This window comes from Ipomoea triloba, chromosome 13, assembly GCF_003576645.1.
Source record: "Ipomoea triloba cultivar NCNSP0323 chromosome 13, ASM357664v1".
Taxonomy (NCBI): domain Eukaryota; kingdom Viridiplantae; phylum Streptophyta; class Magnoliopsida; order Solanales; family Convolvulaceae; genus Ipomoea; species Ipomoea triloba.
The window spans coordinates 25,618,746-25,634,667 of NC_044928.1; the positions used below are offsets into that span (position 1 = coordinate 25,618,746).

Here is a 15,922-nt window from a genome sequence, read left to right on the forward strand (position 1 = left end):
CCCACATCGTTTGTTGTAGAGAAGAAGTTGTAGTATATTATGAGGGGGTTTAGGCAATGGGAGCAAACCGGTGGGATGTGGGGTCGGTGGTTCCTCACGCAACACCAAACCCTAAACCACCCTGTAAACAGGGCTTTAACCATTGGGGTGTTTGTCCGGTGTTTCCCCGACAAAAAATGAAACACTGATGCCCTACGTGAGGTCACCGCAGTTCTCACCCCTGGGAGGTTTGAAGGGAGTGCTGCCGGCATGCAGAAACATGCTCGGCGGTTACTAATCCTCGCCTCCCAAGCATCCCCATTTTCACTAATTCAGTCGTATCATCAAAATTGTAAGGGAATTTGTTTCCAAAATAAAAAGAATATAAATAAATAAATATAATTTTGACGGTTAAATGTTTAAAATTATTTTTTAATGTAATTTTTACAAACTTTGTAGCATTCTTCTCTAAATATTTAATAGTTTATGTTTTTTTAAGGTGCAAAGTTAATTTTATTAGTGAGAAAAATACTTCAAGCTTACAAAATTTAATCTTGAAAAGTAGATTTTTAAATACTTAGGAGTTGAAAAAAAAAAAAAAGACTGAAAGAAGCATAACCAAGCAAGTTATGCTGAGTCTTGATGAACTTTTTCTACTTTAGAATGTAAAAAAGACAGCAATAATTCATTTTTCTGCACATTGATACGAGACAATTCAAATTTGATATCTATCAGACTACCACTAAAACAAACATACTGAGTACTTGTATAAGGTACAAATTTCAAAATCAATTTCCAGTAAAGTAAATGATGAAATTGAAGGAATCAGCTGCATCACAGTATCAAACATCTACATCCGGATGCATCCTGGGGTCCCTCAAACCACCGGTCCCAAGAAGGATTTATTGGACCGTTCGTTCTGGTACAAAGACAGAATATACTTTAATACACGATATGACATTACAATAAGATAAACTAACACGGAAGGATATTATTCTTACTGGGGGAGTAGTGGATCTGGTCTCGTTTCCACGATTTTTAACATTCTGAATAATTCCATGTAAAACATTGAAGTTAGACACTTGATAGTACCCATCAAATGCAGTGCTAATATAATGTAAACATCATTTCGTTACTTACTCCTTGCAAGCACCCGAGGCCTTCTCCATTCTGTCAAGCTTTTCCAGTTCTTCCTGGACAAGTTATCATCATCAGAAAGCTAAACTAATTTATAAATCAAATACGGAGTAACATTCAAGAGAAGCAAGCAAAAGTAAAGAGTATAGATAACGTGGGTGATATGCTATCCCAACACAAGAAAAGTCGGGTTGTTTGACCACTTTTACTTGTGAAAACTTTCGACAACAATATCATCTACATAAATAGGCCAAAGCGAGTAAAGCCATTGCAATTCCATTTTCAAGCTTCTTGAATCGGCACTTTAAGCTTATCGTATATCCAACAGATGGTCTTTTGCAGTGGTAGCAAAACGATAGTTATGGCTAGGCTACATAGCTAAAAGTAATTACCATTAAGTTTTTTAAATCTAAATACATAGTAATGTGTTGGAAGAGCATAGGTTTTGAACAAGAGAACCTGACCATACCTGATTTAGCCACTTGCCAACTACACAAGTGCATGATGCCAATATAAATTTGTATAATATTTTAGATGAATAAAACTTCATGTTCTTTTTACACATCTTGGCACATTTACATGCACCGAATGTTATTCTTAAGACACGTTGGAGAACGACAAAGAAATGTAGCTAAAAAGGTTTCATATAACCCGAATGCCTGTTCAAGAGTTCATCTATGCAACTTTCATCAAATATATACCGACACTAGAATACAGATAGCACATACATTTCAGTAATCAATATAAATTGCCAATAAGAAATGCACACACCCTACCATTCTGAAAAAAAATAAATAAATAAAAGAAAAAAGCCAAGAGCTTTAGCCCACAGTTCATTTCATTGTTGTTTGCTTCTAGACAAGTTTCATTTCCTAATTCTCTTTCTTAGCTTTCTTTCTCTTTCCTTTACGTGCTCCCTGGTGCAAATTTAAGATCCTTTTGTAGTATATCATAGTTATGCATCTTAGGAGGGAAGACCATTCATCTCGGGTGGTGAATGATATAACATGATATGAAGTACCCATATTTTACAAGGATGTTTTTTGTTTTTTATTTTTTATTTTTTATTTTTATTTTTTATACACTAGGTTTCTCAGCTTCTGCTAAACTAATTCTAAGCCCCCAAACTCCTGCCCAAGAGTGTTGGAAGAGGTAAATCGCGAGTCGCCCAATTAGTACTCAGTTTTCACCCCTGCCTGTACAATCTGCGCACAAGGAGTCTTCGTCACCTTTGAGTATACTAGGATGTTTTTTTTTTGTTAGCAAGCGCCAAGCAAACTTGCCTCCCCAAATTTTAGCCTTTCCTGTGGCAATGTAAACTTAAGAGATTCTTTGAAGCAACAAACACCCTTCTTTATCACCCAGAAGTCAGTTATTGTTCTTTAAGCTCTTAAAGTCTTCACCAAGTCCAAACTATTCCACTAAGGCACTAATCCTAACAATAGAATTCAACTCATCAATGAACAAGATTCCATTCTAGAAAACACCCCAACCTTTCACCTCTCATTCAAAATCTTCAAGACCATTATCAACTAAATACCACAAATCTACACATTGGTCAACTATGTTAATTTCTAGTCCTGTTTATATAGCTTTCCTCAGATTTCAAGAAATACAAGACTTTTCACTGTTTTACAACAGTTGTAACTTTACTTCAATAACACACTAAAAACAAAAAGACCCATTTTAAGAACACACAGAATATCTGATATTCCGAGAACTATCCTGTAAACAGCAATAAAACAAATAAAATAAAAAAAAATAAAAACTTTGATGACAGAGAGGACAGAGAGAGAGAGAGAGAGAGAGAGAGAGAGACCTCCAAGAATCGAGTCTCTTGCTCTAGCCGCTTCAATTCAGCTGAAATCCGATGCTTCCCTCTCAAATCCGCCACCGATCGTATTTGCTGCCCTGGGCTCTGTGGTGATTCCATACCTTATCTATCTTACCCACTTTCTCTTTCTCTCACAAATTGCAACCCCTTAATCCTCGATTATCAAAGCGTGGATAAACATGTCATCTTCAATTGCAAAGACTCATTTTTCCCCAAGAAAACCAAATTTTCTTCTCCTATCTCATTCGAGACATGCTGTCGGAGAAATCTTTGCCAGAGAGATGTGGGAAGTGGCCCAGCAGAGGGTGAGGGAGAACTGGAAAAGAGGAGTCTTTGGTTTTGTATTTTGTGAGCAGAGAAGCTTTTCAAATGATGAAAAGAAAAGGAAAGAAAGTGCAGAGTCGTGCAGTGTCTTTTTATGTAAAAAAGTTTTCCTTTTTAGTTTACTTCATTTGGACATTTTTACACAAATTTAAAAGTGATGGAGGAATGCGCCTGAGCCAATGTCAATTGGGCTTGGAAGTGAAGTCATGGGAGTTACTTAGGCCTGAATTTATTGGTGAGGTTTTTGGGACTTAGATAGGAAGAGAAGAAAGTTATGTGCGTAAATTTGGAAGTAGAGTTAAAAGGGTTAAGGTGAAAATGTTAGGTTTGAAATGTAACAAGGTGAAAAGTTCAAGGGGTGAAAGTGTAATTGTGCAAAGACGAAAGAGAGGTATAAAGTGGAAAACGAGAAAAATTTAAATATTAAAGTGTGACAATACATAAAATATATGGTTGTAAGATGTAAAGATGAAAAAAGTAAGATAAACATGATAAACTTATTAGGGTCATTTTGGCAAGATGGAGGTGAAGGTAAAAAAGTCCAAAAAGAACAAAGAAATGGGTGGTGGGGGGGGGGGGGGTACTTTGGCCCCACGCTTAGCTGTAACCTCGACTAGGGGTGGTGGGGGTTGACAGTTGTAATGCACAGGGATGGAGGGATAGTGGTTGGAGATCTAATTGGTGTTTAGTGGCTGGGCGGTGGGGGGTCGACAGTTGTAACGCACAGGGATGGAGGGATAGCGGTTGGAGATCTGGTTGGTGTTTAGTGGCTGGGTGGTGGGGGGTTGACAGTTGTAACGCACAAGGATGGAGGGATAGTAGTTGGAGATCCGGTTGGTGTTTAGTGGCTTGGCAATAGAATTTGGCGGCTTCATGGGACATGTGGATGACCTAGAATTTCTAGATATCATAGATAACTTGTTCTCTACTTTCTTCAACTCCACATTTAATACTCTATAAAATAGTGAGTCTAGTCTCATTCAGACACCATCGTCGCTTCTCAGACAACATTTGTCTTTTGGTCTCATGTCTTTCTCACCATTCACCTGTCAAAGAGTGTGCTTGATAAGCCAACTACTCGATTGGGGTCAAAGACTAGAGCACTTGACTTGCTTTTTATTTCTTATATTTATTTCTTTATTTGTAACTCAATTATGACATTCTATAACCCTTGTGTATTATTAATATTATACCACTATTTTTCATATTATCCAATTTACGATGAGTCTAGTCCATTAAACTCATCAAAAAATTTTACATAAAAATTTATACAAATTCATATGACTTCAAGGACCTCCCCGGGAAATGTTAAGATTGCATATATACATAATTTTACAAATAATGATATAATGCTATTTTATTAAGTTTTTTTTTGGTGGAAATGACTAATATAATTTATAAAGCACTAATTAGTGTGTGAATATTTTTTTATTTGTAATTTTTAAAGATATTGTTAAATAAGTCTTTGAATTATTCAAAAAAAATTAATGAGATCATTGAACTACAAAAAACTTCAAATATATCTCTAAACTAAATTTTTAAAAAAAAAAAAAAAGAAGCAAGCGGGTCATTTTGACTTGCTATTACATGTAAATATAAAGTTATGATGATTTGAATGCCACTTCATAATATTTTGTTGATTTAGGTCCTACTTGGCATAATAGTAATAATAATAATAACAATAACAATAACAATAACAATAACAATAACAATAACAATAACAATAACAATAATAATAATAATAATAATAATATTATTATTATTATTATTATTATTATTATTATTATTATTATTATTACAAACAATAATTTTTTAAAAAACAAAAATTTATCCACCTCACTGCAGCCTCCGTCTTAGTCCCTACCAAGAGACGAAGATGATAAAATATTAATTCTGGTCAACGAAAAAAAGTTCAATTTGATGACAAATGCCTTCCTAATTTTTTTAGTTGGAAGACATTTTCTAGATTCTTTATTTTCCATTTCTCTCTTCGCTCTATTCTTTTTTAAGTTAGTTTCCAGATTATTATTATTATTATTATTATTATTATTATTATTATTATTATTATTATTATTATTATTACCACAATCACCACGGCCACCGCTACCACTACCACATTACCACCACCAACATCACTACTGCCACAAACACCACCACACCATCACCACCATCACCACATATTATTATTATTATTATTATTATAAATAATACTCCATATATTCATTTTCTAAAAAATGAATCAAACAGAACAAATAAAATTTCTTAATTTTGAGCCAAACATAAAAGATAATTTTTTGACACTCAGCCAAACACAAGAAAATTAAAATACTTTCCGAAAAATGAGTCATTTTTTGGAAAATAATTTTCAGATTTTCAAATGGACCCTTAGTATAAAATCTGATGTGACAAATACGACGATATACTCTACTCGGTCACAATGTAGGACCTCGGGTAGCTGAATATATGCTCAGACGTTCCCGAGCTTAGGTCTTCTATAGTCTAGCATCCGAAAGTTCCCCTTCCTAGCATTTAATGCGCTTTATATAGAAGTTTAGAGAACACACATGTCGAGCGTCGTCCGACATGCTAGCCACATGTCTTCCATGCATAAGTTATGATAAGGGCAGTTCCAATGACTCCACGTGCCTCGAGATTCCGCTGGTGTAAAAATGATGTCATCATATAATGTGATCGTGTTACACTTTGCCTCTAATAGTTGGGTTCATGCTTGGGAATGGTCTTCCCGACAGGACGAGGTCGCGAAGATCATCCCGAGTGGAAAGAACGCTTCCTCCTGACCAGAGGGATCCCTCTTCCAACCGGGTTTGAGTCGAGCAAAACATAAAATGATTGGATATGCTTAGAAAATGGACCTCTTGATCCTCTTTACAAATACCAAGCACATGCATAAATATACGAGTAAGGTATAATCCTTATCATAATCCATTAGTTATGTCGTGAATATTTTGATTTTATTTTATTTTTAAAAAGTTTTACACCAGTGAAAAGGTTACAAGACAATCACATAAAATGTGGTCATATACTCATATCCGGCCTATTAACAAAATCAGCTACTAACAACAGGTGAATAAAAATTATAATACTAAATATTTAATCTATCTCTTTTAGTAATAAAATATTCTTAATGACTTCTTTAATAAAATTTGTAGATATTAGACGTATTTGATGCGATGATAACAAAAATGACAAGACTTGCGATTCCGGCCTGCCAATGATTATGTTAAAATAGAATAATATCATATTTTAATAATAGAAACTTAAAATTACCAGAAAAAATCATGCAATTACTATGTCAATGGTCACTCTGCATTAATCAATACAATAATTACTATATGAAAAGTGAATTGATATTATTCACTAATAATTTAATACTCCACTAAGTATATTACCTGTGCGATGTACGCCTAAAGATTTAAAATATTATAATTATGTTATGTTATTAAGAACGGAAACTGGACTAAATAAAGTCATGAATGCTGGGGGCCGGTCTTGTCATATGATTTGTTTTCAGGCAAAATACCACATCAGTCAGACCGTCTCTTGCCGCTATGAAGAATGCGAAGCTGAAGTATAAATAAGTTTGCACTTTCAAGTAGTTGTTTTTTTTGGTGCTAGACCAAAAACAAAAGCAAACATAATGAATTGGGGACGCTCTATCGAAAATAGTCGATAGTCGTAATCTTTCCTTTCTGTCCACAAAGAGATGATTTGAAATGATTTCTATATTGTTTCCCACGAATCGGGTCAAAGCGTTCTGAACAGACTCAATCAGCTTTCTTCTCTCATGACCTCTCATATGAAAGAACTACTACTCTGCCATCTGAGCACAAGGTGCTTGATGAAAATATGATATTTATTCATATAATAATTATGTTGATAATAATTATAGACGATTTTTGAAGTGTTTGGAGTATCTGTTCAAACTTGATCTCATAACCTCCTATTTAAGAAAGTCATCATTACATGTCACTTGACCACAAGGTCAATATGATTATGCAATTATTATTATTATTATTATTATTAGAAAAATGGTCAAATATATATAAATTTTTTTATATTAATAATGACAATTTGAATTATTTTACCAAATTAGTTATGTTTCATATTTTGTTATAAATATTTTTCTAAAGTTTTGATATGTTATATTTTTCACTTACGTCCTATAATATTTATGACTATATTTCTTTAAAATATTTTTTTTAAATGATCTCTTTTATTTTAAAAAATTTATTACTCCGCCCCTATTTGTATCCCACCCAAAAAAGTATCCTGGTCGGAGAAATCCCACCAGAAGAGTATTCTGGTCGGCGAAATCATTTCCGATGAGAGATCATTTCTATAATTAACTATTTTTAAATTTGATTTTTTTGACTGTTCCATTAATTCAGCTGAGGTGAGGTTGTTACTGTCTCCTAATATGGGATCTCTGGTATTTATACTTTTTATTATCCGATTATTACTGATAGAATATAATAATAATAATTTGTTGTGGAGATAAGGTTTCAAGAAATTAATGGAAGATTCTTACTTTCTCAGTTGTTCATGCGTACTTACGCATGGCATCCACGTGTCACCTTTTTATACCACAGCCTATGTCGGCCACCGTACGGCTTTCTTTCTCCGCCGCCTAACTGCTACCACCGCTAAATTCTTCCTCTATATAAATTTGTTTAAAAATTCCACTGTTTTGTACGCACTGGTCGTAAGCTGATGAAATTTTGAAACATCAGAGAAACAAAAAACAAAAAGAAAAATGCTTAGAATTTCTGCAATTTCCCGTTGTAGAGCAAAAGCAAAAGCTTCGTCGATTTTTCCGGCTTTGGATGGGATGCGGCGGCAGAGAAATATGGGTCAGCATCAGCAGGCATTTGATTGTGTGCCGCCGATAGTCACGCCGCCGATAACGACCCCCACGGACGCGACGGCGGTGCCGGAGTCGCCTTTTGTTCCCGACTTCGATGCGGATCCGCCGATTAGGCCCGGTGATGACGACCCGCCGCCCGTGGCTGCGGGTCGAGATTCCGATACGGCGCCGGGTTCGCCGCCGCGTGGGCCGGAAGCGCCACAACCGCCGGTTTCGCCGCCTGGGCAACCGGAAGTGTTTCCGCCGCATGGGCGGATGTGACGCCTCGAAAACGTACTGCCACATTATCTGCAGCGTCACTCTCCCTCCCTCTTAATTTTGTGTTTTGTTTTTTTCATGTGTAATTTACATGCAGCAGTGTAGTTCGCTAAATGATAATTAAATTAAGATATTTTTTGAAGGGTTGTTTTATTGCGTACATCTACACATTAGTTATTAATTAATCAATTTATTTCTTAGAATTCAAAAGATGATAACATCAAAAAACATAATCGATCCCATACATATCTTTAATTGCACTATATAATATTTGATGTTATAATTTATATAATTATATATCGATTCAAATATTCTTAATATATTATAACAAATCCATTCCGTGCATCGTACGAGTGAAAATAATATTAAAAATATTAAAAATAATAAATAACAGAATTGTTATGTTTATAATATTTTATTACATAAATGCAATAAATATTTTGTAGGTTATAAAGTAATAAATAACAGAATTATAAATAAAAAAATATTTAAGCCTTATAGATATAATTAGTTTTCACATGCGTTTTGTGCGAATAGTTTCACACTAAGTTAGTGTATGCGTTTTGTGCGAATAGTTCCACGCTCAAGGTGTATTAAACTATTCAAGGTGTATTTTTAAGTTAGTGTATGCGGTTTGTGCGAATAGTTCCACCCTCAAGGTGTATTTTTAAGTTAGCTAGTGTATCATAATTTTTTAAAGTATCATTCTATATCTGACATATATAAGATTATCAAACCTTTTATAAATGTGAATATTTCAAAATGCATATAATTATGATTTGAGGTATAATTTGAGGTATAATTGTTCATATAATTGATCGGTGCAATAGCCGTTTTTGAGAGAGAAATACCTTCATTGAATAATATCCAAATATAATTCTTGCAAATTAATAATCATAATAGAAACTTTGATAATAAACAATTTTAATTTTAAAATTTTCAGCTGGAGTGTTAGTATCTAATAATGTGGTTGGAGTGATAATCATGACTCCAAAAAGTTCCAGTTGCAAAAGTGGTAAATTGTTCTATATCTCAAAATTCAGTAAAAACAAAGCGATTAGAATGGTTCAATAAAATTTTGTAAGTGTAGAGTTTTAATTTTAGAAATATTTTAAGACGACTTTAATGGAATTCCCTACCATTTGTTTGTTTGTTTGTTTTTTTTTTTTGAATTAATTTTAACATAAAAATTGTGTACATTAGTACCGGTTACACTTGATATTGGTTTAATTGTAGCATGAATTGGCGGGGGTATGGAGGAATATTTATAAATAGTTTGTCCTACTAAGATATGAGAATAATTGTCCCGAAAGATAAGGTGTTCGAGTGGGTGGAACGATTCTTGTCAACACTTTTTTCGGTCGAATGTTAATCTATTGTATATGGCCGATCATTTTAGAATGATTTACCTTTCTAGATTGAATTATTAATTGAAAATTTAACAATTGTATTATGTGTATTGTTAAATGTTAATGGACAGAGTATACTTTCAATTCATAAATATAAAATGTACATTAATGCAAAGTGCAAACTACTATTATAAATATGTACATAACTGTATTTCACAATAATCGTAGTATACTGTGGATAAAAAGATATGAATAACAATAATTTGAAGCTAATCTTAGTTTTTATTCTTTAATTATGTCTCATTATATTTTTATAATAGAGATTTTATTATTTTATTCTTTTTTTTCCGGTTTTTAGCACATGGCCGGGAGTTTAGGGTTGACGTAGACTGATCGGGATTAAAAAAACAAGTAATTAAATTGAACAGATTTTAAATACTTTAGTTTGTTTAATTAAAAAAAAACTTTAGTTGAATAAAATGTTGAAAATAAAATATGAATTTAGCCAAAAATATATAAATAAATAAAGAGAGACGAAATTAGCATGCAGAGTAGTGAGGAAAGTATACATATTAAATTAATAGTTCAGCTATTAAATATACTTAATTAAGTCTTATAATTATAATGTTAATTTGAACAAGTATAATACCGAGTATAAAGATAAGAATATGACCAATTCCCACAAAACTATTAGTTATATCCTTAAATTTGAATGAAAAAAAGGAATCAATTTGAATGAGATTTTGATTAGTAGAGTGGTCAAAGCGGGCCAACAAGGTGGAATCCGTTACTGGGAGAGATGAGCTAAAAAGTCCATTAATTTAGCGGGCTTAACAAATAACAAGGTTCGTCCCTCTCCCGCCATAGGCCAACGAGTCATGGTGGGGCCTGCCAAATATTAGATTTTTTTATTTAAATAAAAATTAATATAAAGAAGTTAATAAGTATGTATATTAAAATAATTTGGGATAGTTTGAGCCTACATTAATCATTTGCATGGAATTTGTTAAACATGTACAATAATAACTAATAATAAACTAATAAGTCTTATCAATAATCAAATACATAATGCATTAATCCATAAGTCAATAAAATATATATCTTTTATACAATATATTGATTACTTATACACTTTTTAAATATAATTAAATAAATAAATAAGCATATGTGTGTGTGTAATTTTATAAAAGTATGTGTGTATATACATACTAATATTAGTAATATACACACACTTGACGGACCATAAAATTATATTCAAAGCCCCTTTGTCCTTTTGCAGGGCAGGAGGGGCTAGTCTGGTGGGCTAAACTTGTTTTGACGACTCTATGGACTAGAATACAAATATATTTACAATTCATGTTTTATATATATATATATATATATATATATATATATATATATATATATAAATGGAAGAAAATGATTTTTGATTCATCACTTCGTGGGGATGTAATTGATATCAAAATGATATTCTTGATCAGTGAATTGGATAATTCGCTACAAATTAGAATGAACATCCAATATCGATGGGTTAGTAAAAGGTGTAGACTAAAAAATACTTCAAAATCTATTTCTTTGATAGACATACATACAACGATCAAAAGTGTCATTCCAAAACCAACTTACGAATAAAAAAAAGTGCTAATAATTGAATTCATAATTAAGAAATTAAAAAGCGTGATTAGTATTTGAAAATAAAATTACACGAAAAATGAAGAAGAAGAAGAAGTGGAAGTCTAAAATTAGACTTGGTTGTTAATTTGATTTGAATGCCGCCATGCATGCATGCCAGCCTATAACCCAAAAAGAAAGAAATATAATGTTGGTCTGGTCGACGCAGCATGAAAATTGACAAAGTCTATTGCACGCCTGTGGACGTGAGGAGATAGTGCCACCAGGATGGAGATCCAAAATTATATTGTTGCTTGTCACATAATTATACGGTCCACTTTGATTTTGTAGGCCAAGTCCGGTACGGTGACTAAACACGCAATAACACTCCTAGACGTGTAATTTACCTAATTTTTTGACTTACTTCTACACCCTTTCTTAAGCTAATATACGCCTGCAGATTTAACCTGGACGCATCAGACATCAATCACTCCCACTACTACATTAATTATTTTATTTTAAATTATTTTTAAAATCGGTAACCGTCATATCAGATAAACAAGTCATTTTGAGTTAAATTGTATGAATTTGTGTTGTTTAGAGATCCAATTGCATTTTTTTTTAGTTCGATGGCCTAATTGCAATTTGATGTGCAGTTAAGTGGCATATTTGACCCTTAATCCTATAAAATATATTCTTGATATAGATTCATTTTTAATATACTTTATATTCACTTTTAATGTCCCTTAAGAGAGGTTTGGAGTTCAAACCCCTCTTGTATTGAAAATAATAATCTGACCAGCATTTTCTCCTTAAGTGGTCCGACCTGGTGCGAACTGAGATTAGTCTGAGTATAATACGAGCTTAAATGTGTCTTCTACAGTTAGGGTCTGCTCAGTACATCTCATAACCTGACAAAAAAAAAACTATTATATAATGTGATAACAAAACTCTGTTATCATTTCAAATGAGTGTTCACATGATTGAGATAATACCTTGTAAATAATAATAATAATAATAATAATAATAATAATAATAATAAATCTAGGTACTAAAAATGATACTGCAATATTTTAAAATTAAATATGTATCGATACAATCTATCTTATAATATAGATCATGATCCATGATATAACAATAATTCTTTTTCATACTTCCCCTTACATCATTCACCCTAGGCAATATTGCTAATATTTAATTGGCTTATTAACCCATTACATTTACACCAATTCCAACACACAAGTTATTACATGTATTATATTCTTAAGAGTTAAAGACTCGTCACATTACTTGTACTGATTAAATTAAAGGAGAAGGAAAATAAATAAAGAATTGGTCTTTTAAATTAACAATCAGTTAACATATTAAAAATATAATAATGTAAAATAAAAGTAGTTGTATTACAAACATTGCACATATATTAGTTTAAGGAATTGGGTTGCATGAATTCCCCATCATCATACCAACTATATGTTTAATTCTTCAGAGAGAAGCATTCGCGATTCTAATAAGGCACATGCTGACAATTGGTGCACCTGCTACAAGAATTTTATTATTTTTTCTTTAAAAAAAATTATTATTTTTTCTTTAAAAAATTATTATTTTTTCTTTAAAAAAAATATTGATGGTGTTTGCTAAATAGTTGTTAGCTGATTGGATTAATAAATTTGACTAGTTGATAATATTAGTTGATTATAGAAAAACGTTTGATAAATTAGCTTTTAGCTGATATCTGATTGATTACATACAAAATGACTTTCTTAAAAAGTTGATCGAGCTTTTTAAATTTTAGTGTTTTGGAGCAATAAGCTATTACAAAAAGTTAAAGGCCCTGTTTGGTAAATGGCTGTTAGCTAATTGGGTTGGCTGTTTGGGTTAGAAAGTATGATTTGTTGATAACATTGGCTGATTGTAGAAAGTTGTTTGATAGATTAGCTGTTAGCTGATAGCTGTTTGGTATAATTTCTTTTCTCAAAAACCTAATTGAAAAGGCTACTTTGAGTAGCCTTTTGAATTTTAGTATTTTGGAGTTACAAAAAGCTTATTAACCAAACAATTAATAGTGGTCAAATAAGCCAAAATTGGCTGATAGACTGATTATTTACCAAACAGGGCCAAATTAATCAAACACTTATATTCAATATTTAACCAAATCAAACATCTAATAATGGTTAAATAAGTCAAAATTGGCCGATAAACTAACGTTGTCACCAAACATGGCCATTATGTACGCTATTAACTTGTACATATGTGTGGCTATAAAATATAGCTTTGTCAAATTGTGTGTTTATAATAAACATTACGCAAAACTGTAGTTTGATATGAAAGGAGGATTTTATTTTGTAATACGCATTTCAAGCGTTCATATACTCTTTTGGACTTTGATACAATTGAAGAAGGAATCAACTTGAACTTTTCTTAGAATAAAATTGTGATGTAGATCCTAAAAAAAGTAAAGAAGTAGTGTTGGAATTTCTCCAAAAGTAAATTTTAATGGGTTAGTTTTAATATATCCTTAGTTAAGAAATCCCACATTCCCACACCGCTCGGTTCGGTGCCCTCCACAACATGTACAACACAGTCACCGCCTCGATCAACACTTCTCCATTCAAGTCTGTATCGGCAGTTCAGTTGATCATAAGAGTGAAATTTGAGAAGAAAGAATAGAGATCATCGAGCCTCGCAAATGAAGTGAGAGGGGCTCCTTGTGCGCAGTAAGCAAAAGTCTAACCTTCTAGCTGAGTTTTCATGATTTACATCCTCCTAGATGTCGCATTATTGTACCAATTGGGGTATGTATTACCAAAAGCACATGCAATTGGTAAATGTAAGGGTGTGTTTGGTTCGCACATGTAAATTGGAAATTGGTATGAGTATCAAATACTTAGTAAGGGTAATGTGTTTTGGTGAAAGTATTTTGCACGTTTGGTAGTAGAGTGGAATGAGAATGATTATTAATAGTTGGGGAAGAAAAAATGAAGGGAAATGAAACTCTTATTTAATAAGGGTATGTGTTTTTCAATTAATGGGGTATTCCAAACCCATAGTAGTATTATAAAAACTTGTCAACCAAACAATAACAATCATTTTAATACCCATACCTTATACTAAAACCCGTCAACCAAACACACCATAAATATGTGTAAATGTATAACTTTGACTACCTTAATTTAAAAAAATGTAAATTATTACTAAAAAAAGAAATAGTGGAATGATTTTGTTTTTTTGAGTTCTACTCAAATTACAGTGTAGAATCTGTTCATAGCTACTTTCTCAACCTACTTCAAACACAAAGAGTCAACAGATGCATCCACTGAGGCTCGAATCCACTCCCTTCCACATGGGAGTGTACACCGGATGCCACTTGACCACAAGGTCTTTGGTTGGAATGATTTATTATAATTTAATAGTTGTACTATTACATTCAAATTATTAATGTATTTATTTTAAAAATAGTAAATTATTGTTAGATCTCAACAATTAAGTGAATTAACTGCTTCTTTTTTTTTTTTAATGCCTACTTCTTTTTCATTTTATGAGTCTTATTTATTATCCATTGCTTAATCCAACTATATATAACTAATTTTCTTTAAAGCAAATCGTATAACTTTCGAGCTATTTGTGTTTAATAGAACAATTAAATTAGTCATATATATATATAAATATAAATAAATAAATAAATAAATAAATAAATAAATATATATATATATATATATATATATATATATATATATATATAGAGAGAGAGAGAGAGAGAGAGATAGAGGGGACTGGACCAGGTGCGAAGATCACTTCCCGTGCGGAAGTGCGGTTAACACAAAAGGATGCACCTTAAGTATACAATTGACTCATCTAATCACAAACACCTTAAGCACACAAACAACAAAGTACCTTAAGAACACAAATCACATACCTTAAACACACAAACAAAGCACTTTAAGAATACAAATCACGCACTTCAAACTTTAAAATGGTGCTTTCAAAAAAAAAACTTTAAAATGGCGCATCTTAATTAAGTATTATAACTGACGCACCATAAGTACATAAATCATGCACATTAAGAAGGAAAATCACACATCTAAAGCGCACCTTAAGTTTTAACAACTGACACACCTTAAGCACACAAACCACGCACTTTAAAATTTTCACGCACCTTAAGAAATAAAACAACGCACCTAAAGCTTTAGATCAACGCAGCTTAATTTTATTTTTTGTTAAAAAAGCGCACCTTAAGTTCTCACTGAATAACTGACACACCTTAAACACATAAACCCGCACCTGAAGAAGGAAAACCACGCACCTTAAGAAAGAACACGACGCACTTTAACTACGCACCTTAAGTTTGACCAATACGGGAAATGACCAAATTTCCACCGCGTTTTTTTTAAAATCATTGTTAATCCTAGATGTTGATTTAATTTGGCAAGATCAATGTCTCTCATCTTACCGCACGTTTCACCTGGGCACATTCACCACATTCGATCTCTACTATATATATATATATATATATATATATATATATATATATATATATATATATATATA

General features: G+C 32.3%; 1 protein-coding gene across 1 annotated transcript; it reads right to left on the reverse strand.

The window, feature by feature from the left end:
* Positions 1-618: 618 nt before the first annotated feature.
* LOC116001811 (guanine nucleotide-binding protein subunit gamma 2-like) lies at positions 619-3,337 on the reverse strand. Its single transcript, XM_031241757.1, has 4 exons — positions 2,936-3,337; positions 1,120-1,172; positions 981-1,025; positions 619-898 (listed from the first exon to the last, which is right to left on the reverse strand). Exons 1-4 carry the CDS (start codon positions 3,047-3,049, stop codon positions 814-816), a joined length of 297 nt encoding a protein of 98 aa, XP_031097617.1. The 5' UTR covers positions 3,050-3,337; the 3' UTR covers positions 619-813.
* Between the last annotated feature and the right edge of the window lie 12,585 nt (positions 3,338-15,922).